Consider the following 27,317-nt stretch of genomic DNA (forward strand, 5'->3'; position numbering starts at 1 on the left):
CCTTACCACAGAAGCAGTTCTCATATTTGGCTGAGGGTCTTCAAGTGTTGAGTGACTATTCAGTGCTGTTTTTAAGTGTGAACCAACACTTTCATGTGTTGCGATCATTTAAACACTCTGCCATCGAACTTGACAAAGTGTTCTTTTGTATCAGTCAGATTTGGTGGACCAAAATATATTAAACTTTCTGCCTGAGCGTGAACAGAGTGATGTGTACAAGCTGCTTTCTCCACACATGCTCATGACAAACGCTGTGGCGACAGATTTCCTGAATGGTAAGTAGCATTTTGTTTATTGTCTGTTTGATAGGAAAGAGAAGACCTGCACAGCAAGGGCACATCCACACAATAAATGTTAAGCACTGTGATACCACTTTAACAGCCAGCCTCTGAAATTCACAGGTCCCTGAATTTTGCACTGTAGTTCTTGCAGTGCAAGAAAAGAATACAGAGATAATGGTGTAAAATTTGCATACAAATACACATATGAACTAAAATAACATACAAAAATCCATTCTTTTAGGGAAATTTGCTTTGCAAAAATGCATACATTGGGCAAAATTTCCCACAAATGTATGTATGTTAGGATAAATGTATACTAAAATCCTGTTGAATTTTCACGATGACCATTCCTCTTTTTTAAAAATATCACAGATTGATGTGGAAATGTGAAGAACTGAATTTAAAATTGGAAAAACGGGAAATTGAAATAAAATAAAATGGACAGATCATACAGTGGTACCTCAGGTCAAGTACTTAATTGGTTCCGGAAGTCCGTACTTAAACTGAAGCGTACTTAAATTGAAGTGAACTTTCCCATTGAAAGTAATGGAAAGTGGATTAATCCGTTCCAGATGATGAAAAGCACCCCCTAAAACAGCAATTTAACATGAATTTTACTGTCTAATGAGACCATCGATCATTAAAATGAAGGGAATAATCAATGTACTGTACTATAAAATAAATAAGACACTATTGTAGATGAAAAAAAATTAACGTTTACAGTGGTACCTTGGGTAAAGTACTTAATTGGTTCCAGGGTGCCATGCGCACCCCGAAAAGTACTTAATCCGAGCAGCGATAGCACGTGTGTGAGAAGCGCCAATAGAGCGCTTCTGTGCATGCACGAAGAGCGCAGATCGCTTCTGCGCATGCGCGCGCGGTGGAACCCGGAAGTAAACACTCTCGGGTCCGCGGAGTACTTAAACTGAAAGTACTCAAACTGAAGCATAGTTAAACTGAGGTATGACTGTATCTGCAAGTTCATAAGTGTTCATCTGCCATGAATTTGTCTAATCCTCTTTTAAAGCCATCTAAGTTTGTGGCCATCACTTCTTGTGTTACCCTAGCCATGTAAGAAGGACAGAACACTATGCAATGGCTTTAATTCTGGCAGGGCAATGTAAGAACCTCTATTAGGTTTTCCTATCCTTGCTGAAAGAACCGAATCTCTGTCCAGTGATTCTACAGACAGCTTAATTGTCATGTAAGTACTGATTAAGCTGGTAAAATAAGCCTTCACTGGGACTTAAGAGGCACACAGGGCTTCTTATATCTTGTGCCCTCTGCCCTATTTCAGCCTTGAAGAAGGTTGCATGATTGAATGATTCAGGTGCAGGGTTAATCTAAAAGTCTTATTTAATTCCTGCAGCATGCTGTTATTAATGTGAATGTGCTTTGGACAAAGGTGTTAGCAAGTGCAGACCAATAAGCTTTGTTCTCAACATAACTTTTAGTCCTATGGCAATCAAAGGAAGAATCTTTTAAACTTGTGGAGAAGTGTTACTTAACCATGGTTTGTTTTTGTTATTAAGCATTGCATCTGATTGTCAGAAGTCAGAGTTAAGGATGGGCTCTAAACCAGAAGGCAAAAGCACGGTTGAAGTTTTTTCCATAGTGCAAAGCATCTGAATAGAACAAACTGGTTGTAATGACTGGAGGGCATCTTGCCAAGCTACATTAATTACTGTTGTTGTTATTAATGCTAATAGGATATTTATTGTATTTTTTTTTACTTAAAATGTTTCTACACTGCTCTTTCCTAAAATTGGTTCAAGAGCAGTTTACACAATTAAAATTTGTTGCAAAGAAGTGGCTTTTTCCTTGCTATGGGAGTGCTGTCATTTTGTGCCCATGCCATTACATTTCTTCTAAAATATTTTATTTTGGGGTTGGATATCCAGAGTTTTCTGAAGGGATGAGGTTACTATTGAAATTTTAAAAACATTTTCTCACTCTCTCTCTCTCTCTCTCTTTCAGCTGAAAAACAGATAGAATTTTGTTGTCATTTAGCCCGAGGAAATTTAGATCCAAATGAACCCATTACATATGAATATGTGAAATTTGTAGTGGAATTTAAATATTTTACTAATGGTAAGCCATTGTATTATCGCTGTCCCTCTCCCCCCTGTTCATATGCTCATAGAGCTGCCTTAAACCTATTGAACCTCTAAAGTTTCTGGTGCTGACAGTATGTTAATCGGGATTTTATTTTGAGTGCATGTGGGGGGGTCATCATTTTTTGCATTGTGGAATAAAGCCGGGGCATGGCATCACAGTGGACATCCAGTTATGGACTTCACAAAATCTTTCCCCACTTTCCTTCTGTTTTCCACCAGATTGTTTTAGGTCTTCCAAATGTTGTTATTATTATTGAGCATTCATGATGATTTGTGCTCATGATGATGGTATCAATACTGTTTGCACCTTTGGAGGTTTCCCAGTGGACATCCTGCTTCATTTGCAATCAGTTTATGCTTCATAGTTTCCTGCTGAAATCTTTTAACATTCAGTATCACTGATGTTCTAGTTTATTGCCCCTAACTTGTCACTGTGTAAGGCAAGAGTTCCCTTCCAGACAGCAATAATTTCAATGGAGTAATTTTGGAAAAGCATTGCAAAACAGCAGAATGGTGTGTGGACAATTCAAAGTAAATTCGCTACTAATGATTGCATCAGGGACATAATCAAAGAAACCAGTTGGGGTGGGGGGGGATGTCCCTATTTTAGTACTGAATAGAGTTGTTTTCTTTTCCCTGCCCAAGGTCTTCATGACCTTTTTGCAGCTCCGTTTCACATTTTTTTCCCAGTATAACAATGCTACGCCAACATTTCTGAAATAATCTCTCAAATAAAAGAAGTCTTGTTATGCTGGATGTTCATAAAGTAGAAAGTTTAGCTGGCTTGGTTTTATTGGCACTGGGTGAATATTGAGGTGGATGACAATCAAAAGTAGACAGGAAAGTTTTGGAAATGCTGTCTTTACTTAAGAACGTAACAAGAGCCCCAGTATGCACATCAAAGGTGCAATCAACATCAGAGGTGCAAATAGTTGAGCGTTCTGTTCTCACAGGGACCAACCAGATGTCTATCTGTTTGGCACCCTTCTGTCTTGAGAGACAATGGAGTGTGCCTCCCAGGGTGAAGTCAAATGACTGCATTAGCAGAATTGAAATAGACCTCTCTGGGGCGAAAGCCTGTGCATGGAGGTCCTGGGCTGCCCAGACGACAAGACCCCCCCTCTCAACCTCGCTGATGGAAAGCAGAGCAAGGTGTTTGGCACCAGCTGGGCTGCAGGAGTTGCTGGAAGGAGGCATACAAGGTGCCATCTTGGGGACTCCACTCTGGATTTGTGTAGGGTTTACTCCTGAGCCTTTTCTTCTCCCAAAGATGTCTCACAAGGCAAGCAAAGCTATAGGGTCAAAGTTTTCCCTGTCTTCTGCCTTCCCCATCTGTCCCACTGCAGTCTATGGGAAGCCCAACAGCACTCTCCTCAGCTCTGATTCCTAGCACCCACTGTCAGACAGTGGAGGTGGAACATAGCAATCATGGCTAGCCTTATCCTGCATGGTTTTGTCTCATCCTCTTCACAAACAATGATGAAAACTCAATTTTAAAAAAGTCCTTCCAGATCCCCACATATAGTGAGAGGGGACCTGGTGACTTCTGCTTCAGTGTATCTGAAGAAGTGTGCATGCACACGAAAGCTCATACCAATGACAAACTTAGTTGGTCTCTAAGGTGCTACTGGAAGGAATTTTTTTAATTTTGTGTCGACTACACCAGACCAACACGGCTACCTACCTGTAATGAAAACTCAGTTTCTGAATGCTTGTTTCGTGTTTTTGCTTTCAGTGCCTACATCTTCTTACAATGGCTTTGAGTCTGCCATTGCGCGAGCATTCCGATCAGCCAACGAAGAGCAGATCTGCCTAGTAGCAGCAGTTCGTCTCGTCACTCCACAGTTCTTGAAGGTATGCAGTCTCCTTACCTTCCAAGTCCCGGACTGCAGAATCAGGGACCGGCAGCCGTGTGACACCGGAAGTTGGGTCGACGTAACTTCCGGTGTCGCTTTGCCCTTCTATGGGCACCAAAAATGGCCGCCACCGGCTTCAAAAGTAGCTTCTACGCATGACCGGAAGTGCGTTGACGCAACTTCCAGTGTCGCCCTGCCCATCTATGGGCACCAAAAATGGCCGACACCGGAAGTCGCGTCTACGCACTTCCGGTCATGCATAGATGTGACTTTTGAAGCCGCCGGCGGCCATTTTTTGTGCCCATAGAAGGGCAAATCAGAAAAAAATGGCCGCCAGCAGGAGAAAATAACGGAGAAAAATGGGAGGCGAAGTGATACGGGGGACCACCGGGAAAAGGTAAGTAAAAATGGGGGTTTCCTGGGGAAAACGGGGTACTTGGCAGCTATGGCAGTCTCTCTGATTAGTGCAGTGTTGTCATAAACCAGGGTAGGGAACTGTTTTCAACCCTGGGGCTGGGGTGGGGGCTGCATTTCCTTCCTGGGCCATTTTGCCAGTGGAGGCCGAGGGGGAAAGTGGATGGGGCAACAAATGTGAATTATACCTTTGCATTTTTAGGCTGGTTTCTTCACACAATTGCACACTCCTCTCTGCCCTCCAGGCAAAGCAGTAGGCACTATTCCAGCCAGGCAAAGTCACTCAAGGTGTGAAGCAGTGGAAGTGAGCAGTGTAGCCAGGGGAGGCTTCTGAGGGCCTGGCAGGGAGCCCCAGAGGGCCACATTGGCCTGGTGGAGCCTGAGGACCCCCACCACTGTCTTAAAGGGGCAGGCTCAGTGGGTGAGAAGAGCAGAAGAAGAGAGCTTCTAATGAGTTTCACAAGATCAGCATCTGTTCGTTAATTTTATTTAAGCTATTTGTATACTGCTTAATTACCAAGGCTCCTAACCCAGTGTACATAAAAAAAAACTACTGAAACATCTGAAAAGTCATCTGAGAAGCCGTGGAACTCTGCCGCTTCAGGATGCACATGCATTTTTCATATAACAACTGGGGAAAACCCAACTTCCCCAAATAACCTGCCTTTCCACATGAGCAGGAAGGTTTTGCTTTTGTTTTAGTATGGGGCAGTACTCCAGAAGTGGTACCATCCCAGAAAGACTCTCACATACGACTTTTTATGAATGCATAGTCTAGTTAACACTTGAAGCCAATTCTCACAAGCAGCAGATGAGCAAAACCATTAGCACTTCTGGACTTGCATGAATGAATGCTCATCTATACTGTATAAACAGGCACACAAGCAAAATCCCCTATACATAGAAAACATACATGTAACAGAAAAGAGCTCTATCCTAGCCATCTGCCTCATCTGCTTGTTTTCTTGGGGGGGGGGGGGGAATTATTGAACCCCACTTCATATGAGCCGCACCTGTAGCCTGAGGTGGAATAGTCCAGATACCAATTTAATCACCTTATCTGCTGAAAGTTGGTTTTGACTGTAAAATCATGGGAACTTGACTGAATTTTCATGCATCATGGATTCAATCCCCACACTAGAAACTGGAGCTCAGTTATAAAAATATATATAATTGCTCATTGCAAGGCCTGCTATGTAACAGAGGCCCTTTTTCCCAGGAGTATCAGACATGCCCTTATAGCAGGGGTCAGCAAACTTTTTCAGCAGGGGGCCGGTCCACTGTCCCTCAGACCTTGTTGGGGGCCGGACTATATTTTGAAAAAAATATGAACGAATTCCTATGCCCCACAAATAACCCAGAGATGCATTTTAAATAAAAGGGCACATTCTACTCATGTGAAAACACCAGGCAGGCCCCACAAATAACCCAGAGATGCATTTTAAATAAAAGGACACATTCTACTCATGTAAAAATATGCTGATTCCCGGACCTTCCGCGGGCCAGATTTAGAAGGCGATTGGGCCGCATCCAGCCCCCGGGCCTTAGTTTGGGGACCCCTGCCTTATAGCATAGTCTTCTGTCAGCTAGAGTTCACTCATAGGCCATGCTATTCGCTTCCTTAGCTATATGCAGCAGCCTGGTATTTAGGTTCAAGCCTGGTAGCAAGAGGTGAGAAGGAATTCCATGCAGGTAGGGGAGAGAGAGAGAGAGAGAGAGCACTCCATCCCTCCTAAATGGCCAGCAAAGGAATACAGCAGACTGTCGCAGAACAGACATAGTTCTCCATCCCTTGCTCATCTGGCTAGTAAAGGGTTTTGGCAGGCCAGTGGAGTTTGTAGGCTTATTTGCAAGGCTGTAGGTAAGGGCCAACACATGGCTACACAGTGAATCTATATGTGGGATTTTCAATGCTGGTGCAGGAGCATCAGGTTACCATGTCCTTTGCCAAGTGAGCCTGCAAACCTTCTCCATTATTAAGTTCACTTGAGGTCTCTCATCTTCATTGTTCAGCAGCTTTGGGCCAATAGGTTGTAATGCTCTCTCTGACACTGACTCCTTTCACAACCTTGGCTAAGTTAATGCAGCCTTTTGGTCTGCATCTGTAAAAAAATTAAATAAGCAAGGAACATAGAGGAATGTAGTTGGGAGCAATTTTCATCACGTTTTTTCAAAGGCCTGCAAACCCAGCAGCCTCATTCACCATATGGCCCATGTGTTTGTCAGAAAGACATGTTTGTTTTCCAAGAGCTGCATTTATAAAAGGGGGGGGGAGGAAAGAGGAAGGAAAAAACCTTGTCCTACCATCTGTTTCTGCAGGAACTTTGCAATGTGGAAGAACCTTGTGAAGAATTCACATCAAGGCACAGCCTGGAATGGAAATTTTTGTTTTTAGACCACAGGTGAGATGGAGATGTTTGTTTTAAAGGAATGCATTTTTAAGGGGAGGGGAGAAACCACTTCAAGATGGAAGGGGGGGAGTTGGAGAAGATAAACTCATCTTAATTCCTTACCAAGATTTGGATTAATAGTCAGATTAAGTAAATTTGAGAGCATTAAAATTGACACATTGGGTCAAAGGTTTATTAGTTCAGCACTCTCTCCTTTCACAACATTTGCTATTGATCCCCAAGTTATAGTACTCAGATGTTAAGAGTTGGTTCCAAAGATTCCCTTTTTATAATAGAAGGGTTTCTGTAACCCAAGGAATGTATTTTTAAAAAATCTACTTTATTTTGTCGCAGAGTATGGAGGTTGCATTTGTGACTACTGTTGCTCACAGCCTAGCAAACACAGAGTTATGCTTCATATGCTTATCTTAGCATTTAAAAAACGCTGTGCAAATGTGTGCATGGCCTTTGCAGCATCTTGTGGCCATGAGTTCCATAGGTAAATTGCACGCTCGGTAAATAATTGCTCCCATTTCTGTAAAGGAAACAATGACCAAGTTCGGCAGAAAGGTCCGGGGGGGGGGGGCTTCTTGAGCACTTGAGAACTCTGACTTTTCAGGATTTGTGCCTAATGCACAAAGGCCTGAGAGAAGCCCTGTGCATGCAGGAAAAATATGCCTCCTTGCTCCTCTACACATTTTTAAACGCTTGTGTACTCTGGCAAAGCATTTCAAGACATTTCTTGTGGTTTATATGCACAACCTGTTGTTGTTTGGCGAATGAATGTGCCTTTGGGGTGAAACCAGACCATTGGAGAGCTACAGCACCTACTGTAGACCATATTTTGTTGCAGCTGTGGCAGATGAATTGCACAACCATAATTCTACAATATGTGGGAAAGCAAGCATAGTTATCACTCGCTGCTGCACTTGCACTTCATACCCACTAAACCATACTTTAATTAGACATGCCGGAGCAGGAAAAGAGAAAATGAGAGTCTTGAGAGTGCATAGTTCTGCCTCCCACGCAGGCAGAAGTAGAACATAGGTTTTAGCTTCCGCTTACAACAAGCTGAAGAAACCATGTTTTGAAGTTAGCTTCTGTTGAAGCTGTCCAGGGTTTGTTACTAACTGCATCCCATCTCTGGGCAAAACAAGCTGAGGGAAAATGAGAAAAATCTGCTAAAATCTTCCTCTTAACATGTGGGAGGAGGAGAGTGGAGAGGTTGATTTACTATACTTCTATTCAGATCCTTAGCTAATGAAATTGATGTGGTATGAAACTGGGCCAGATTTTTTAAATATTCTTATTAAAAAGATCTAGTTGATTTATAGACCTCTAAGTATGTTTTTCTAGTAAAAGGTCATATCTGCCAAGACAATACAAGCAATTAATTTGCAATAAAGTAAAAAACCAGACACAGGCAGCCTTAAATAAATTACATGGAAAGGGCATTCCAAAGACAAGATATGGATTGTACACAGTGCTCATATACTCTCCCAATTGGATGCATTGGCTTGCATATTATTCATGCTGTCTATCCTAGCTTTCCGAATCCACAGAAAAAAGTCATGTATATTTCAAAGCACAGCCGCACCTTGGAAGTCGAACAGAATCCGTTCCAGAAGTCCGTTCAACTTCCAAAATGTTTGGAAACCTAAGCACGGCTTCTGATTGGAAGCTGTGGAAGCCCCGTCAGACATTCAGCTTCCAAAAATAGTTCGCAAACTGGGTTGCGGCGTTCGGGAGCCAAAACGTTTGATAACTAAACTGTTCGAAAACCAAGGTACAACTGTAGCTACCTGCCTGTTGTATCACAGAAGTAAAAAGGTAAAGGTAAAGGTACCCCTGACCGTTAGGTCCAGTCGCAGACGACTCTGGGGTTGCGGCGGTCATCTTGCCTGTTTAACGTTGCTGTGTCTAGGACATAATGCTGCCAACTTAACAAAACAAGCCAGGGTGAGCAACAAAAATCCTACAGTGGTGTATTCTTATAGGATTGCCATATTTCAAAAAATGAAAATCCAGACACAAAAGTTGTTGAGCTTTTTAAGGAAATTCAGCAAAATAATAGACTGGGCATTTCAGTGATTTCCAACGCTGCTTCCAACTGCCATATTCCGGTTATGTCCAGGAAATTCCGGACATATAGCAAACCTGATTCTCCAGAATAGAAGATACTGACAAAGGGCTGTGGCTCTTTAAAGCTTGTTTTAAAGCCATAGTTTCCAGTTCATTTGCAATGGGATGTTATGGTTCACTGTGGTTCCTGGTTTGTTTTGATACTCATGTGAAGGAAGGAACTAAGCAAAGGAACTGCATGCAGGCAGACAGCCTGACTTATAAAGCTGGATTTGATCGGGTTTTGTGTGGGATTGGGCAGGTTAATACAATGTCTTTGCAGACTTGTGTATGTGTGTTCATGGATGTGCAATATCCTCCTTCTGCTGTTTTATTTGCATTACTTGTCCTTATGCTCCATTTCCCCAATAGTACAATGGGACACTGCAATTTCTGTGTTACTTATTCTTGCATTTCATACCATGCTGAGTCACCAGTTTCCTATTCGGAAATCCTAAGAAGAATGTCCAAATTCCAAGCAGCACAGGAAGTTACAAATATCCCAAGCAATGAATAACCTAAAAATGAGGGGGTATGCTTTTCAGCTTGTACTGCTAATACGGCAACTCATTAGCAGATCACAGCTAGGTAACTGTTAATACTTGTTGTTATTACTCGAAGGACCTGCTCTCTTTCAACAGTACAGACAGTTCTGAAATCACTTTACGATCTCTCCACAGCATTTTCTGGCAATTTGTTAACAGCATGGCCCTTGTATGGTGGCAATTTGTTAACAGCATGGCCCTTGTATGGTGCTGGACCAAAGTGCTGGACCAAAAAAAAAAAGTTTGACTGTTGGTGAATTAGGGTTTTGGGGAGAAAGAAAAAGATTTTTAGTGAGGTAGAAGAAATGCTACAAAATTTGGGAACCTGATAATATTACATAAACGAAGTGTAACCAAAGACACTTGTAATTCATGATCCTATGCATGCATACTCAGAAGCCTCTCTGAGTTTAGTGGGGCTTGTTTCCAAGCTGGTTTTCTTAGGACTGCAGCCTTGATAAACTTCTCTATGGGAAATAATTGGCTTTGCATCAGAGCAACTTTCTGCAACCTGGTGCCTTCAGGACTACAGCTATGTACACACCCCGCCTTTGGAGCACATCCAAAGCTTTATGACTGAGTTGGGGTTTGAACCCACATCTCCCAGGTATTAATCCAACACAAACCACTAGAACACAGTGCCTCTTTATGCATAGGATTGCACGGTTAAGGTGATAGTCCCTCAGGCAAATATGGAAGTGCTCAGCAGTGTTGCTCTGGTGTGCCACAAACATCTATCGGTATGCATTCCATTGCCAGCATAAGAAGAGTCCTGCTAGATTTGTGAAGCCCAAAATCAGGATGGAGACTAGCAACTAATACTCGTAGAGGTTGAGGTCAACCTGAATATTCCATTTAGTCAATTCACGCATGTATTCCATCATTCCTCACAATTGGCCATCTGGAGGGCCACAGGTTAGGCAGTCCGGTTATTCAAAGACAACCTACTCAGCCAATCGTGGGTCTCCAATGAGCATATCTGTGAGAAATCTTTGAAAATATTAGGCATAAACCTAAGAAACACACATAACATGCCTTCATATTTCTTGTACCATTTTTACGGGGGAGGAAAGTATGCACTTTCGGTTGATTCCTGTTTCCCCAATACGTAGCACACTTTGCAACCCCCCCCCCAAGCTGAATTCAATCTCGCTAGTTTTTATAACCTATTTGTAGGTTGCTTTGTGACACTTGCCTTTCCTCTTGCAAAAAGCATACTGAGAGTGACTAAAAGGAAGGAAGATGTTATTCTGTTATGCAATAAAAAGCCTCCAGCTTGTTCTTGTGAATGCCGTAATTTCTAAGAGCATTAACTATTTCCTCAGTGCACACACACACATCTCTACCTTGAATTGTTTGCTCAAAATTGTGCAGAATTTGCTGTTAACTGTTCCTTCTGAGAGCCGACATAAGCTCTTTGTTGAAAGAGTGTTTGCAGTCCTGTGCATGTTTTTACTTACCTGGGAGTGCAAAGCAGGACTCAGGTTTTAGTAAACAAGTTTTGGCTTGTGCTGAAAGGCAGGACTGAAGGCATGAATGTGTAGATTGCCAGATTATGCCTTACGTGGAAGGGAAGGATATGTTGTTCTGCTTGTGACTTACTTATACATTGGCCTGTTCAGAACACTTATGCAGGAGTCATTGTATACATTTTGTCACACAGCTGTTTGTAGATTATTCCCTGACAATAGGAGACTTGGCTTAATGATAAGCTTTCCCCAGGGGTGGTGGCTGTGCTCACAGACAAGTTTGCTATGGTTTGTTGAGATTGGGGTTGGTTTGGGAAGTGGAGAAACAACCCAGCCTGGTAGGCTAGTTTGCCCTTAACAGCAGGTTGATTTGATAGGTGGCCATAGATGAAGCTTCTCCAGGCAGGGACAAATCCACAGCTAAAGCTCCACTAGCGCTGGTTCGATCCCCATATGGGCCAACTGCATATTCCTGCATATGCAGGGGGTTGGACTACATGACCCTAAGGGTCCCTTCCAACTCTACAATTATAAGATTCTACGAACAGCTGGGGCTTCTGGGAATTGTAGTCCAACAACATTTGGAGGGTCATAGAACCCCCACTGCTGTGTTAAAAGGTCATTGTTAGCTTAATTGATGGAGGGAACCTCTATCAATGGCTGCCAGCCATGATGACTGTAAGGGACATTTAAATTCATAATTAATTTAATTTATTAAAATGAAACTTAAAAATTAAAAGATGGTTCAAAACAAAGATCACCTGTTATCATGATTTAACCTTATTTTGCATGATTTCTTCCATTTTTTAAATTAAAAAAACAACTTCACATAAGTTGTTCCTTCTCTGCTTTTCGTGGGGGATGGGTGGACATGGAGCTAGGGAGGAAACGGAAGCCCCAGACTTCTGACCACAGCAAACCCCCTGGTTTTGGCCATGTGCTTTCAAGACTATGTGCTCATAATGGGTAGAAATACGATTCTTTGTTTAAACAAAAGTCTTGGGAGTCTTAGGAAGCAGCTTCTATAATCATCATGAAACATACACACAGCACTAACCGTAGTGCACAATTTCTTTGGTTCCTTATCTGGATACCCTGAGCGTTGGTCAACTTATAAAACCTCCCAGGCATTTGGTAACGAATGACTCACTTCTCTCTCCCGCTTTGCTGCTTAAATCCCAAGAAGTCAGTAAACGCCTTAACGACATACATAGAAAGCTGACTTAACATTGGCTTAGGCCATTGGTCCATTTAGCCTAGTAGGGTGAGTTCTGATTGGCTCTCTCAAGGCTTAAGGCGGGTTACTTTTAACAACAATTATTATTTACATTGCCATTCATCCTCTTATGCAGCCTCTTTTTAGTGCTAGCTAAGAAATGGTGCAATCCTATCCTGTCTATCCAGGAGTAAGCTCCATTGGATTCAGTAGGACTTGTTTCCAAGCATGTGCAGATAAGATTGCAACCTACACATCTTTCTTGCAAGACAAAATAAAATAATTTCATGATAATACTCTCCACCCCCACTAAAGAGCTCTGAAAATGGCAAGCTTTGTACTCACTGTTTTCCTCCCCTCTTGTTCCAGGGCCCCACCTATTATAGGTTATTTACCCTTTGAAGTGCTTGGGACTTCCGGTTACGACTATTACCATGCAGATGACCTGGAACTTCTTGCTCGGTGCCACGAACACTGTAAGTGCCTCTGTTCACTACGTGCAATGGACTGTCAGATGTGTGTATTTTAATTGCATTTCTTGTTCTCTCTCTCCATCCTCCACCCTAAGCTTAGGACACCAGTGCAAATCACTGCAGCCATACAAAAACAATTTGTGATGGAAAACCTAACTGTAAAATGATGTCAACCCAGAGCCAAATTAGACTGGACAGTAAACCTATATTTGCATTTAGCATGCAGGGTTGTTTGGCTGTTGTTGTTTTTTAAAATGCAGATTGTATTAGCTGGCAGTACTGATAATGAATGGAATTGGAACAGGCATAAAGGAAATTTACCTTGCTGTGATCCCAAGGAAAATGCCTTATTTGAAGTTATTATCTTCACTGGAAGGAAATATCCCTCCCCTGCCGCCATTGGGTTTTTCTGGAATTGGGAGAAAACTTCTCATTGGCTCAAACACAAAAAAGCAGTTTCAAAGGAGGGATGGGAATCCATATCATTATCAGCCTAAACCCCCAGATGGGGCTGCTATTATAATTGTAATGCGTTTATTTGTTTTAAAATTGTCTTTTGTGTTGTAACCTGCCCTGGGACCTTATGGTGAGGGGTGTGAGAGGCAGGAAAGAAATCATGTAAAAAGAAAGAAAGAAAATGAAAACATACAAACAAATTAATATTTACATTTTTAAAAGCATGCATGCTAAAAGCAAAGATGTATTTTATCGTCAAATCTAGTTTGGGACTCAGCCTTCCTATGTTATCTCTCTACCACCTGTGCTTTTGAAGCTGTTTCAGAGGACTAAATTGAAGAGACATAGCCTTTATTAATACCTTACTTTGCTCAGTGGTTTGCAAGGCACATGTTCTAATAATAATAATAATAATAATAATAATAATAATAATAATAATAATAATAATAAATTTATACCCCGCCCATCTGGCTGAGTTTCCCTAGCCACTCTGGGCAGCTTCCAACAGAACAGAACATTAAAATTCAATAATCTATTAAACATTAAAAGCTTCCGTAAACACTCTTCATACATAGGATGTTTTCTCTTGTAAATGATGGACCAAAAAAGCCCCACCAAGCCATGGCAGTATTTGGTTTCCACATGAAAACTCCAGCAGTCCAATAGATGTATTTTTGCTGCAGGGACTGAAGGGCGAAAAATTAAACTGATCTCTGCCGCAGAGCTCACCCTAACTCCTGGCAGTGTCTGGATTGCATGACCTGTTACAGAGTGTGCTGGATGTTCTCGTTAACCAGATTAAGAGGCGTACTTAACTCCCTGCCAAGTTTTGTTGTTCGTTTCTCTTTTAGGTCTCCTCAGGCCTTCGCAGACCCTGGCTGTCTCTCTATAACTGCAGAGGTTCTAGGCTGCTTGCTACCGGTAGTACTTTGGGGTGGAGTGGCTGATCCCCCCCCCAATTAGTGCTGCTACCATGCCTTTAACAGCAGCCCAGTGCATGTAAATTTAACAGGTGGAACTAGATGCCACCCAAACCCCAGGATGCCAGACTTTTGTGTATGCCAAGCTGATATTAACATACAAGAGGAAAAAGGGGAAGCTCTCATTTTGGGGTTGAAGCTGGAGGACATATAGAAGTATATGAACATCTTGCATTTTGTTACTTGCCATTGTTAGGAAATTTTTTTATATGTTTGTTTGTTTTGGTCAGGGTGTGGGGTAATTGCAGCATTTAGGAGCTGCAGATTTCAGCTGCTTCTGTCAGGGTTCTTCGCTTTGCCAGTGTATTGGGGAATTGTTTCCTCAAGTGCAAATGCCTGCAGTGCCAACACAGGATTCTTCTTGAACAACTCTATGTAGAGTTGCCTGGTTGCAATACAAAGATTCTTGCTGAAACTTTAGAATTACTAGTTAATTAGGACTGCTGGAGTGAGTTGGACCCCCATTGCTTCAAGGAAGGGGAACCTATGGCTCTCCATGTGTGTTGGACTCCAACTCCCATCAGTGTTGCCAATAATCGCAGGTGATGGGACTTGGAATCCCCAACCCTGCCCCGAAGTAAAAGAGGAAAAAGAGTGTACAACAGAGAGATAATAAAATGTTGCAGCACTCAGGGAAGAAGCACCAAACAGCTATTTGTTTTTCAGGCTCTTGAGAAGTCCTACTACCCTTATTTTTTCAAACAAACAAACAAGCATACCCCAGACTTGATTTTTCTTGAAACCTTGGAATTATTTGAGCTTGGTGGGTCATAAAATGTACAAACCCCTTATGGAAGGACAGAACAACTTGCCAGTGTGCAGTCTAGCAACTGTACTCCTGTCTTTCAGCTGGTGTGGGAGGTGAGGGAGGCAGGCCTGTTTACAATTTTCAAAGTGTGAAAGCTGTGAACATTTTGAATTAGCAGCTATGCTTTTGCTTTTCAGATCAAATTTCTGCCTCTTACCATTTTCCAGCTCTGAAAATAGCCAGAAGTGTACTTAGATGGTTTGAAAAGGAGGCAGTGATTTTCTGACAGCAACAGCCCCCCACCCCCCATCCCCACCCCGGCTGAAAAACAAGCTTAAAAGTCAGAGTGCAAAAGCTGCCCCAGATATGGCAGGGCAGGAATAGAAGTGGAGCCAGGAGATATTTGAAGGTACTGGAGAGTCAGAATCCCACCTGACACATTCAAACCCTTTTAGACAGGCCTTTTATTCTCTCTATGAATTTTGGCCCTCATAATGGGTGTTATTTTGGCATGAATGGGGTTTAGGCACAGCCTTATGCACAAGCCCAGATGAGCATTAATGTTTCTCTAGAGCAAAGATTACGAAAAGCCTAATATGTTGGTGATGTTAACTAAGTGGTTGTTTTCATATGCAGTGATGCAGTTTGGAAAAGGCAAGTCCTGCTACTACAGGTTCTTAACCAAAGGCCAGCAATGGATATGGTTACAAACACAGTACTACGTCACTTATCATCAGTGGAACTCCAAGCCTGAGTTTATCGTGTGCACCCACACGGTTGTTAGGTAAGAAACGGCACACAATTTCTGCTGCCATTTATCTGCGTCTTCAGCTATGTCTTGCTCAAATATTTGGCTATGTGTATTGGCTCGATAAGGCGCTCCGTTATATAAAATGATTAGGGTTGGGAAGTGGGGGAGAATGTCACTGTATTTTTATTACTCTTTTATTTTTGGCAGCCGAGATAGAAGCCTAGAAACAGTATCAGCTGCCAATTTTACTCTGTTCTAGAGGGTCCCTATTCCCAAGCAATTTAATGGGTAAATGAGAAAAACTGATATCAGGCAGCAACACAATTAGCGACTTTTAAAGGAAATGGTTCTTTAGAATAAAATCATTTCACCCTGTCTGTCATTGTATTATATATTAATGATGGCTGTGTTCACATGCAAAGGTAGAATGTGATTTAGTGTTATGCTTCTTGAAGAGTCATAAGGAGTTATAAATGTAATAAACATTATGACAATGAGCGGCAGCAGCTCATATACTCTTCTCCTCATGAATGAGGGGGAGATCAGAAGCTTTTGCTTCCAGTTTAGGCTAGTCACAATTTATTCTGATGCCTGAAGCCATGCAGACTGTGGTTAGGCTTAGCTGTGATAAGTGGAAACAAACTGGCTTCAATCATAGTTTACAAAGCAGGTTCCCCCCGCCCCGTAACCATTGTTAAGATTCACTATAGTTTAGGATTTAGACACAATCTATAATGGAAGTGGAAGCTTCTGATCTCTTCCTCGTAACTTCCCCAGAATGGGAAACTGTGTAGGGCTAGAGCTTGCCACAGCAAAAACTGGCTATGGTAAACCATGGTTTAGCATTATGTGCAAATTGGTGCAATAATTGGCAGCCCAGCTCTCCAACTGTAGTTTTCAAATTGTGCTTGAGCCTATGTTCAGGAACACCTAACAGGGAACCCACCTAACCCATCTCCCACTTCCCTTCTGCTACCAAACTATGATGTTGTTGTTACAGCACACATTTTGGGCTGATTTTGCCTGATCTCCTTTTGCTCTTACATTTGTTTTTATAGCATTGGTTTTTCAGACATGTTTTATAATTGCAGATTGTTTTAAGCTACTTTGAGCACTGTTCTTACAGTGAACGGGGGGGATATATAAAAAGGGGGGATCTCTTAAAGCCCTGTAAGTCACTCCGGTTAAATATTTTAGATTACCTAAGAGAGCCGCTGCCAGTCAAACTGCTGGGCTTGACGGACCATTGATCTGACTTCTTATGAGACAGCTGTCACATGGTCCCATTGCTCTGATCCAAAGTCACTGTTTGCCATAGGAAAGTACTGTGCCAGTGGTGAAACTGGGTGGGAATCATTAATGGCAGACAAGCTTCTGCAAAAGGCAACTTTGTCTACCTCTTTGTCTGATCTTCTGCTGAAATGTATAGTCACTGAGGGTGAATTTTGGTGAGAATCCTATATGACGAATTGAATGTGCACTCTGGAACATCATTTCTGAACCTGGTGCCCTTTAGATATTATGGACTACAGTTCCCATCATAGTTCCTTGCATCCCCAGCAGTCAGAGATAATGAGAATTGTAGCCAGCAGCACCTGGAGTGCCGCAGGTTCATGACAACCACTCCTGCTGTGTGGATCCACCTAGCCTTTATGACCAGATCTTGAGTGTGCCATTGCATTCCAAGATATGGTTGGCATCATGCAAGAGGGCTGTCTCTGAGATGGTGCCCCATTTGTGGAAACCCTAACCCAACTTCTCTATTCTTTTTCTTTCCTATGCGATATACACATATATATCACACACACACACATATATATATAGTTATGCTGAGGTTCGAGCTGAAAGAAGAAGAGATCTTGGCCTTGAAGAGTCATCCATTGAACTAGCATCTTCGTCTTTGAAGGTATTGTGCACTGGGATGATCAAGTAAGAGCTGTTAGAAATGTGTTTTTGCTCTTGGTGGCAAGCTGGCATTTTGGGGACATGAGAACCATCATCATTAGTTCCAACATCATTAGTTCCAGCATAAAATGGCTTTGCTGGCTGGGGCAAGTGGAAGATGTTGTCAACAGTATTTGGGGAGCAAGAGATTGGCAAGGGCTGCTTTATAGTGTCAGAGCCCCCACCCATCTAGCTCAGGTATGGGTTAGGAAAGTTGTAGACCAGCAACATCTGGAGGGTGCCAGGCTCCCCATCTTGGCAGCAACTCTTCCAGGTTTTGTTAGGATGCAATTAGTCTTTTTCTAAGCTTCACCCTCCCTCTCCCCCCAAATATTTTGATGCATGATGCCAGGGATTGAAGCAGGATAGGAATGGCCTAAAAAGTTACATTTTGAACCTTTTTTTGGGGGGGGGGACATTTGGGTGAGGGACTAAGGTGGGGAGAAAACTCTGGATTCCAAAGTTGGGTGAGCAAGTGTGTGTGTGTGTGTGTGTTACACATGGCAGCGGTTACAGGTAAAAGCTAGTCTATGGAGGAAGCCAGATTCCACCCCACCCCCAAGAAGAATCACGAAACCAAACTGAACAATTTCCACACAAATCACACCATCACCCTGCCACCAGCAACACCCCCACAGCCCCCAGATATTGTGTAGGGATATTTCTTTTCACGTCTACATGAAATTACCTCTGTCAACAGAAGCTGATTAGAATAACCCACATTAACACATGACATCGGTCCCAGGAACATTTCTGGCCCCATTTGCAAAAAAAAAAAAAATGTGTCAGGACCTGCACTGCCCCCAGCTTGGACCAGCTTTTACATTATTATATTATATTATTTAATACTATTTTTTTAAAAAAACAGCAGAAGGAAACTTTCTCCCCTCCCTCACCCATGTGAATGTTGCTGATTTTCCTACTCCTACTGTTGAAAAGAAAGATTCGTCGAAGGTGGGAATGATTGTGCCGGGAATGTTTTAAGAGCACAGGAAAAGCCTCTCTGGGTCAGATCCATGCCCCATCCAGCATAGCATCCTGTTCTCACAGTGGCCAGCCAGATGCCTGGAGGAAACCCACAAGTGGGACCTTGTGTTTTCTGCCTCTGAGCATATAATGTGTGCAACCCCATGCTACCCATACGTGAAATGAGGCGACTGGAGGCCGGTTGGCAGCATTTCCAAAAGCTGCATCTGTAGGACTTTTATGCTGAATCACCTGTTCTAGCCAGACAAAGATTGGAAGCAAAGGAATGATTTATTGATCTGTTTTCTCTCTGGATTGCTGCTGTGTTTTTAAAGGATAGGCATAATGCTGTCCAGAGGGTGGGCAGGGCTGTGGTCATGACAACAGTTTCCATTGCCTTTCTTTTTTTAAAAAAAGAAAAGAAATCAATCGGGCATCGTCATAGCCTGCCCAGTTAATAGGGTCAACTCAGTTAACATTTTAAAAATAAACCTCGCCAGGGTTTTCATAATGAGATGCCGAAGCAGTACCAGAATTAAAATCCAGCGAAATGGATCCACGCATTCAACTACCAAGTTGTCAGGTGACAGGATTCACACTGCCGGCTGGCACCATCACTGGTCTCTGTGTGATCAGGATCATTAATCTTCTGTTTTGTTCAGTGGTTAAACGCAGACACCACCACCCCCAGTGTTGTCTACAGCACCCCTCAAAGTTGTACTTTTGTTGTGGAGAGCAGATTTAATGTTTTGCATTTGGGAGGTAATTGCATTTCTCCAAGGTAGTGGAATCAATATTGTGTTTGCTACGTGGGAGGTTGTTGGATGTGATTGTTCGGGCACCATGATGTTCGAATCCCATACATTAACTCAAATGGGGGGGGGCTAACTAGAATTGGCCTAAATACAGCGTGGCCATTTTGCTGCTTTGTCTGATGGGAGCTACCAATTAAGGATATTGCCTGTAAACTGACCGGTTCCTTTTTCACCTCCCGTACTCATTCCACCCTCTGTAATATGAGTCCTCAGCAACCCTACTTTCTAGTCAGCCTCCCTAATTTGGCCATTTATCCATTAATTCTGCATATACTGTTGAAAGCCTGTGACATGTTGAGAGAAAGTGAGCAGAAGGGAGCTAATTATAAAAGAGAGATTCTATTTTTATGCACAACTCTGTCGTCATACGGCAGTGATGGGTAAAAGCGATAGGGGAGCAGAAGGACAGAAAAGCCACGGTATTGTACCATGGAAAAAACACCTGGTGCTTGGCAACAGATGGCCTTTCCACCTATTTCCCATAGCATGTAGCAGGTTTCTAATCTTGCAACTGGCATTGCCATGGATTCACAGAGAGCTTTGTTGCTTTATCATTGGGATTATATTTCCGAGAGTTGCCTATGTGTCAAGTAAAACATCAGTAGATAAACCCAGGGTGCTTCCCCCCCCCACCCGGAACTCACTGCAGCTCAGTTCCGGCACCTCTCAGGTGCGCACCGTTGCCATTATAAGAGAACAAGGGAGGCCTTCATAGTTCTGGCACCTCTTTTATTTCCTAGAAAAATAGCACTTAGATAAACCTAAGACAGGAGTGAGGGACCTGTGGCCCTCCAGAAGTTGTTATATTCCCAACTCCCATCATCGCCACCCAGCATGGCAGAAGTCGGGAATGATGGGAGTTGTTGCTCGGAGACACACTTGGGAGAAGGTGGAAAGAGGAATTGGAAAAACATTTGCTCCAAAGAGGGCGATCCACCTCCATGTTGGAAGAGCGGTACTTTGCTGCTTTTGCTGCTGTTGTTTGCTAAGTATATGCTGATGCCTCTGCTAATGACACAATGCTCTTTTTTTTCGCCTGGGCTTGCCTCTTTTCAGAGTCACGGTAGCTACATTGATATCCGGCAATGTGTAACCAACCAAGAAGCCAGCCGGGAAAGGGTGTCGGTGTCATCTCATAGCTCTCGGCGATCCTCCCACACGGCACTCTCGGACTCTGCATGTAGGTTTCACACGGGATAGCTGTGATACCAAGGGGTGGTTGTGGGTCTATTGCAGCTGGCCAGTGTTCAAGAGCAGCATCGGAGTCAGCCTAACCTTTCCTGATTCCATTTTCCTTTGCCACTCTCCATCCTCTATAACAGGACGGAGGTGGGCAATAGGGTCTGGAGCAGATGGATCAGGAGCCTTGGATTAATCCAGTTGTTTTTCCCAACCACTTCAGAGTATCCCCTTGGCAGCATGAAAGCTTTGCGCCTTGGGCTCATTTGCACGTCCGCTCTCCCCCTGCTAGGTTGGGAGGAGAGACACTGGCAACAGCTCCCCCCCCCCATGTTTCCTACCTACTCTGGAAGGAGAGGCTAATTTCTTAGTCCCTCAGGAAGGAGTTTTCAGATGCTGCCTTGCATGCACATCCTTGAAAGATGTTTCTCTTTTCCAGCCACGTCATCTATACGGCACACGGATGCCAGCACCCCTACTAGGCAGTCATTACCGATGGGCCAATCGGACAAAGCACCTCTAAGACTTGCCTCAAGTAGCAGCACACAGGTAAGGAAGCAGCAGCAGCATCGCTCCCGAGAAAGGAGGCCAGGGAGGGGATTCACCCAAAGAACAAGAGTGCAGATCTTTAGAACATGAGGAGGAAAGCATAAATGTTTTCAAAACTTCTAATCTGAATTCGTACAATGTATCTGAGCAGTCGGCTACCTATCCTGACATTCAGGTAGTTAGTGGGCAGGTTACCTACAGGTTATCTAGAGAGTGAGGGGGAAATGACCTAGATCCCAGGAGCTGCGATTGCTCTATCAGTAGTACATGAGACTTTTAGGGTCGTAGGTTCGTGGCCCACTCTGGTCCCATCCAACTCTTCAGTTCTGTTATTCTATTATTCTAGTCTGAACATGTGCCTTTAATATTTGACATTCAGAAATCAGCATTTCTGACAAGTTAAAGCAGGCATTATTGCCTGTAGAATAAGCTGCTGTTGAAAAGCTCACGAGGAGAGAGAGAGAGAGGCTGGTAAGAAATAATAATAACTTTCAAGTATTGGCTACAGGCTCTCTTTTTGACCTGGCCTAGTGGTTAGCTGACCTGCAGAAGTCTTTCACACAGGATTTGGGGGTTTTAAGGGCTATATAAAGGGACTGAAAGGGGGGATTCATAGGAACATAGGGAATTGCCTTATGCTGAGTGAGTGAGTGAGCAAACAAACAAACAAATAGCACCAGTTGGTCATCTATCTCTGGCTGGCAGTGGTTCTCTGGGGTTTTCTTCAAGCTGTACCGCAAGATGCTGGAGATCAAGTTGGGACAGATGTTATACCACCAAGCTATAGCCACCACAAATTCTGTAATGAATACTGGCCTGGGCTGGTATGAATGAATACTGGCCTGGGTGCCTGGGATGGTATGAATGAATACTGGCTTGGGTGCAGAAGTTTAGTCAACACTTTTAACAGGTTAGGAAGGAGATGGGGCAGAGCAGATGCTGGGCATCTATTCTAAGGTCTTTTGCTTATCAGATGCTAAGTAAGAAGGGAATCTTTTCAACTAACATGGTGAAGCTGTGGGCTGAACAATTGTCGACTGCAGGTTTCTGCTTCCATAATTGAATACTGCTCCATAAAACAATTTCCCTGTGTATAGAAGCCTAGGATTGAAACTCTTCTTCCTGACATGCTGACTCTTCTTTTGCGTGGGGGACTGTCCAGTCATGCACATCTTTATTGCCTTAGTAAGAACTAGAGGTTTGATTAACAAGGAAATACTGTGGCAAATGTTGTGGCAAGATAATCATATTCATCCTTGCATGGGGTGCATTATGATCCCCTATTCCCCCCCCTCCTGCAGGGTATTATAACTCCTCAGACGCCCACTGAACATCTCACACAGCACCATATGGCACAGACGATTGTCCCAGCCCAGCAAGCAGTTATGGTATGTTGGGATGGGGGAGAAACTCCGCAATTTGGTTCGCAATTTAATGCAAGCCTACTTTGCAGGACAATGTGCTAACTGAAACACAGCTATCCTTTGCAGTTCACATTTTCTCCAACCAATGCGTGCAAAAATAAGTTGGGTCTTTCGGAGCGCTTTGTATAGGTGCTTCCAGTCAGCATCCCCTTTTAGATGAACTAGGTCTTCACCTGCCCCACACATAGTGTCATGTAGGAGGCCTTAAGTTCCCTTCAGAATGTCAATATTTTGTAAGAGGGATTCAAGTGCATACCAAAGCTTCAGGTTTGCACAACTGAAGTGGATTAAAGGGGGTCTGCTTGCCTAGTGTAACACATCCACTTTTTTTATATAAAAAAATGAAATGCACTGCAAAGCATAGCTTGGGTGAATGATTGACAGGAAGGCCTGTTACACCATACAAGGGATTTGGGATGAATGCTTGTTGTTATTTAACTTCCTCACAAGCAAATCTGAATGCATGCTCAACCTCTGCATGAGACTTGTGCAAATAAATGAAGGTGAATGCTCAATAAATAGATGGTCTGCAAGAGACCATATTGTGCTTTCTACATTTGAATGTACAGCTTACTATCTGAAACAGTTCCCAAGCATCCCCCGCCCCGAATGCATAGGTTGACATATACAGTATTCCTTATATATTCCCAGCTGCAGAGGTTGGCATATATTCCTTAAACAGCAATCAATTTGCATGTATCTCTAATCATCTCCTCACAGCAGTCCCATTTTCCTTCTGATCTATAATTTGCTCACCTTATATCTTAGCTCCCTGCTGTTGTTAGGATTGCATTGCTTAAAATACAACAAAAATGCAATAAAAGTGTACTTAAAAAGAAACAAAACACCAACAACCTAGCAATACCAGGTGAGCCCCCATAGGTGACTGGAGGGCTACAGTGATCATGGAGTGATAGAGATTGCTTAATCCTGCCTGCTGCAGACAGAAGGTTCTGATCTTGACATGTTTTTGTATTTGATTTAGAATGTTGCTACAATTAGTTTGGAGACCATTTTGTGTCTTTTTTTTGTCTTTGATATTATTTATAGCCCAGTAAAATGTTGGTTACTGGTTTGTTGTTCCTGGTAAAAAAAAACCTTAAAGCGAAGTTTTTAAAACATCGCAATGAGCCCAATGAGTGGTCTGGGATCACTTGACACTGCGAAGTTGCTAAAGCTCAGCAGGTGACAGATCTGTGGTGTCTTATAGAGGAGACCACAAGTCCTTTTTGATGAATGACTGGAACAATAAGTTGTGTTTTTAGCATGGAGAAGAGGAGGTGAAAGGGAGACAGCATAGTGGTCATCTTAATATCTGAAGAGCTGTGGACACATAACAAAACAATGGAGCAGACTTCATTACTGCAGAACCCAGTGGGTTGAAAATTGCAGGAGAAGCAGATTTCTGCTGAATGTTGTTAGGTGTAAGAGCTGTTTGATGACAGAACAGACTGGTGGTTTCTTCTTCACTGGCCATTATTTAGGCTGAGGCTGCACAGGTCAGCGATGCTGTAGTTACCTGTTGCACTGCAGATTCTTAGGAACATAGGAAGCTCCCTTACACTGCATCAGGTCATCGATCCATATAGCCCAGCTTCTCTGAAGGTGGAAATAATAACTGCATGTAAAAGGTGCAGGTTGGGTCATGCTCCTTTCTCATCTATGCTTTCAGCCAGTGTATCACTTCCCAACTCAGATAGGGATGATGCATCATTTGAAGGAACAGCTTGAGGAGAGAACGCGCATATTGCAGGCTGACATCAAGACGCAACAAGAGGAACTGCATGTGATCAAAGAGCAGCTGCAGCTGGTGCAGGACTCCAATTTGCAGGTATTTCCTATATAGGGAACCTCAGGGGGGGGGGGGTGATCCACAGAAGATATTTTGCAAATCCATCTGTCCACATGTGTTCATGTCAGTCCTTTATTTATTGTGTGTGTGTGTGTGTGTGTGTGTGTGTGTGAGAGAGAGAGAGAGAGAGAGAGAGAGAGAGAGAGAGAGAAGTGGTGGGAATATAAACTTTTATAAAGCTTCCCTGGCTGCGGGTGATTCTTACTCGCTACAGATGCAACTGCTGAATGGCCCACATTACAAACCTGAGAGTATTGAATAAACATGCTTAAATGACATAGAGTTGCACCCCTCTTTTATGAACTGCTTGGGTCACAGCCTTTTCCATGTTGGAATATAGAAAGCTGCCTTTTATTTCTTTATTAAAATATTAATGTACTGCTGAGTCACAACAATATATCACAGCGATTATAAAAGTTTACGATATAAAAACAATAAAACCAGACCATAATATCATAAAAAGTTTTGAAGAATTTTAATGGAAAAGCAGCCCTGTATACAAGTATTTTAAACAAGTAAATAAATATACTGGCAACGCTCTGCAATCAGGCATGTCGGATCCCTTTTTGCTTCAGCAGGAGTCACTGTGTGTACGTTTGTTACATAAGGATACACAGCAATTCATTCACCTGACCTTGCAGTGTTGCTAGTCTTTCTGCTCCCAGAGTATGAAATTATGTGCAAAATAACCTTTAATTGCTCAAGTGATTTCTTCCCAAAAAGCCTTACAGTTTTTATTTAGAGTGTGTTGGTGTAGGGAAAATAACGACCTGCAGCCATTTGGAAATTAGGGGTTATAAGAATAGAGTCCTGTGACACCTTAAAAAGACTGGTGAATTTAGTGTGGCATAAGCCTTCCTTGGGACGCGGGTGGCACTGTGGGTTAAACCACAGAGCCTAGGGCTTGCCGATCAGAAGGTTGGTGCTTCGAATCCCCTTGACGGGGTGAGCTCCCGTTGTTCGGTCCCAGCTCCTGCCAACCTAGCAGTTTGAAAGCACCTCAAAGTGCAAGTATATAAATAGGTACCACTCTGGCAAGAAGGTAAACTGCGTTTCCGTGTGCTGCTCTGGTTCGGCAGAAGTGGCTCCGGCTCCCTCGTCCAATAACGCAAGATGAGTGCCGCAACCCCAGAGTCGGTCACAACTGGACCTAATAGTCTGGGGTCCCTTTACCTTTACCTAAAGGTAAAGGGACCCCTGACCATCAGGTCCAGTCGTGTCCGACTCTGGGGTTGCGGCGCTCATCTCGCTCTATAGGCCGAGGGAGCCAGCGTTTGTCCGCATACAGCTTCCGGGTCATGTGGCCAGCATGACAAAGCTGCTTCTGGCAAACCAGAGCAGCGCACGGAAACGTTGTTTACCTTCCCGCCGGAGCGGTCCCTATTTATCTACTTCCACTTTGATGTGCTTTCGAACTGCTAGGTAGGCAGGAGCTAGGACCGAGCAACGGGAGCTCACCCCATTGCAGGGATTCGAACTGCCGACCTTCTGACCAGCAAGCCCTAGACTGTGGTTTAACCCACAGCGCCACCCGGGTCCCTTACCTTTACCTAAGCCTTCCTTATTCATCATATGCCGTGTAGGAACTACAGTTTGCTTTAGCTCTTCCATTTCAGCATGAGCAAGACTCGCTGTCTGTTAGACTAAAACTACTGGAGACCTTTTCCCACCAGCCTCTGCTGATAAAAGCATATCCTGCTTATATAGATGCCAAACTCCACATGAGTGTTGGGGGAAAGTGGTTATCGCTTGACAAGCAGAAGAAAGGGAATTTCCTTAAAAGCAACAGTTCTGGATGAAGTTTTAAAATGCATATTTGTGTTAAAATATAACTTTTTCCCCCCTGGTGTGCCAACTCTCTGTTTTAATCACTGATGGGTTGACATGAGAATATGTTTGATGCTTGGGTGACATCTAATGGCTGTTATGGCTGTTGCTGCACTTGGTGAATAGGGTTTATATCACAGCACTGTGCTTGCCACAAACTTAACAGCCCCTAATAAGGTGTTTTCTGCAACATGGACACAAAAATAGTGCAGTAGTGTTGGGTTTATTCTGCCAGAGGGGCAAGAGTTGGGCAAAATTAAATCAAAACATTTGTTGCATTGAATGTTACAGGAATCCAGCTGGAAGTTATGGGATGTGCACTGCTTGGAAATGAAACAGTGTGACAGCCTCAAAACAACAGTACTGAAAGCAGAATTGAATGTGACTGTCGCAATAGCATCAGGAGCATGAATCATTGCAAGTGCACAATAAAAATGATGTCTGGTTGGCCAGAATCTACAGCGTTTACTTTAACAACTTCTGTGGGCCCTCTTTATTTTGTGCATGCCACATTTCAAGCAACCATCTTTGTAGGCGTTCCCATGTGTGCCTTGCTAGTGACAACTCCCCACTCCTTTTCCCTCCGATAGATGCTGATGCAACAGCCTATGCCCATGGTCTTCAGTGGTGTGCAACACCAGAACCCGAGGAGGCCTTCCCAGCAACAAGCAGCAACAGTTGCGAGCAGACCAGCCTCATCAAAGAAATCCCAGCAGCAAGGCCTTATGGGATCAAAGCAGTTCTGCAGCCCACACCTGGCATCGCCTCAGCAATTCCTCAGGGACCCTTGTGTCACATCATCCCAGGTGGTGGTTTTTGTTCAACATAGTGCTAAATGCATCACCATTTTAAAGCTGTATAACCTGGGGTGGGGAGGGGGAGGGGGGCGACGGCGCTATGAATAAGTCAGAAATTAAATAGTTATAACCAAAGAAAAAACCGCT

General features: G+C 43.3%; 1 protein-coding gene across 5 annotated transcripts in view; it reads left to right on the forward strand.

Annotated features, from left to right (window-relative positions):
* Positions 1-27,317, forward strand: part of LOC118084042 (circadian locomoter output cycles protein kaput) — a 96,750-nt gene that overhangs the window by 63,711 nt on the left and 5,722 nt on the right. For 2 of the 5 annotated variants that reach the window (XM_088664478.1, XM_088664475.1), the window contains exons 6-17: positions 155-275; positions 2,259-2,372; positions 4,134-4,252; positions 6,988-7,070; positions 12,779-12,885; positions 15,703-15,850; positions 17,642-17,723; positions 20,599-20,722; positions 21,161-21,270; positions 22,572-22,658; positions 24,367-24,525; positions 26,964-27,182. In XM_088664478.1, the coding sequence (XP_088520604.1) occupies positions 155-275; positions 2,259-2,372; positions 4,134-4,252; positions 6,988-7,070; positions 12,779-12,885; positions 15,703-15,850; positions 17,642-17,723; positions 20,599-20,722; positions 21,161-21,270; positions 22,572-22,658; positions 24,367-24,525; positions 26,964-27,182 (1,473 nt within the window). The remainder of the gene's footprint in view (positions 1-154; positions 276-2,258; positions 2,373-4,133; positions 4,253-6,987; positions 7,071-12,778; positions 12,886-15,702; positions 15,851-17,641; positions 17,724-20,598; positions 20,723-21,160; positions 21,271-22,571; positions 22,659-24,366; positions 24,526-26,963; positions 27,183-27,317) is intronic. The other 3 variants (XM_035113275.3, XM_088664476.1, XM_088664479.1) reach the window with 2 other exon arrangements.

This window comes from Zootoca vivipara, chromosome Z2 (genome assembly GCF_965207765.1).
Source record: "Zootoca vivipara chromosome Z2, rZooViv2.hap1.1, whole genome shotgun sequence".
Taxonomy (NCBI): Eukaryota; Metazoa; Chordata; class Lepidosauria; order Squamata; family Lacertidae; genus Zootoca; species Zootoca vivipara.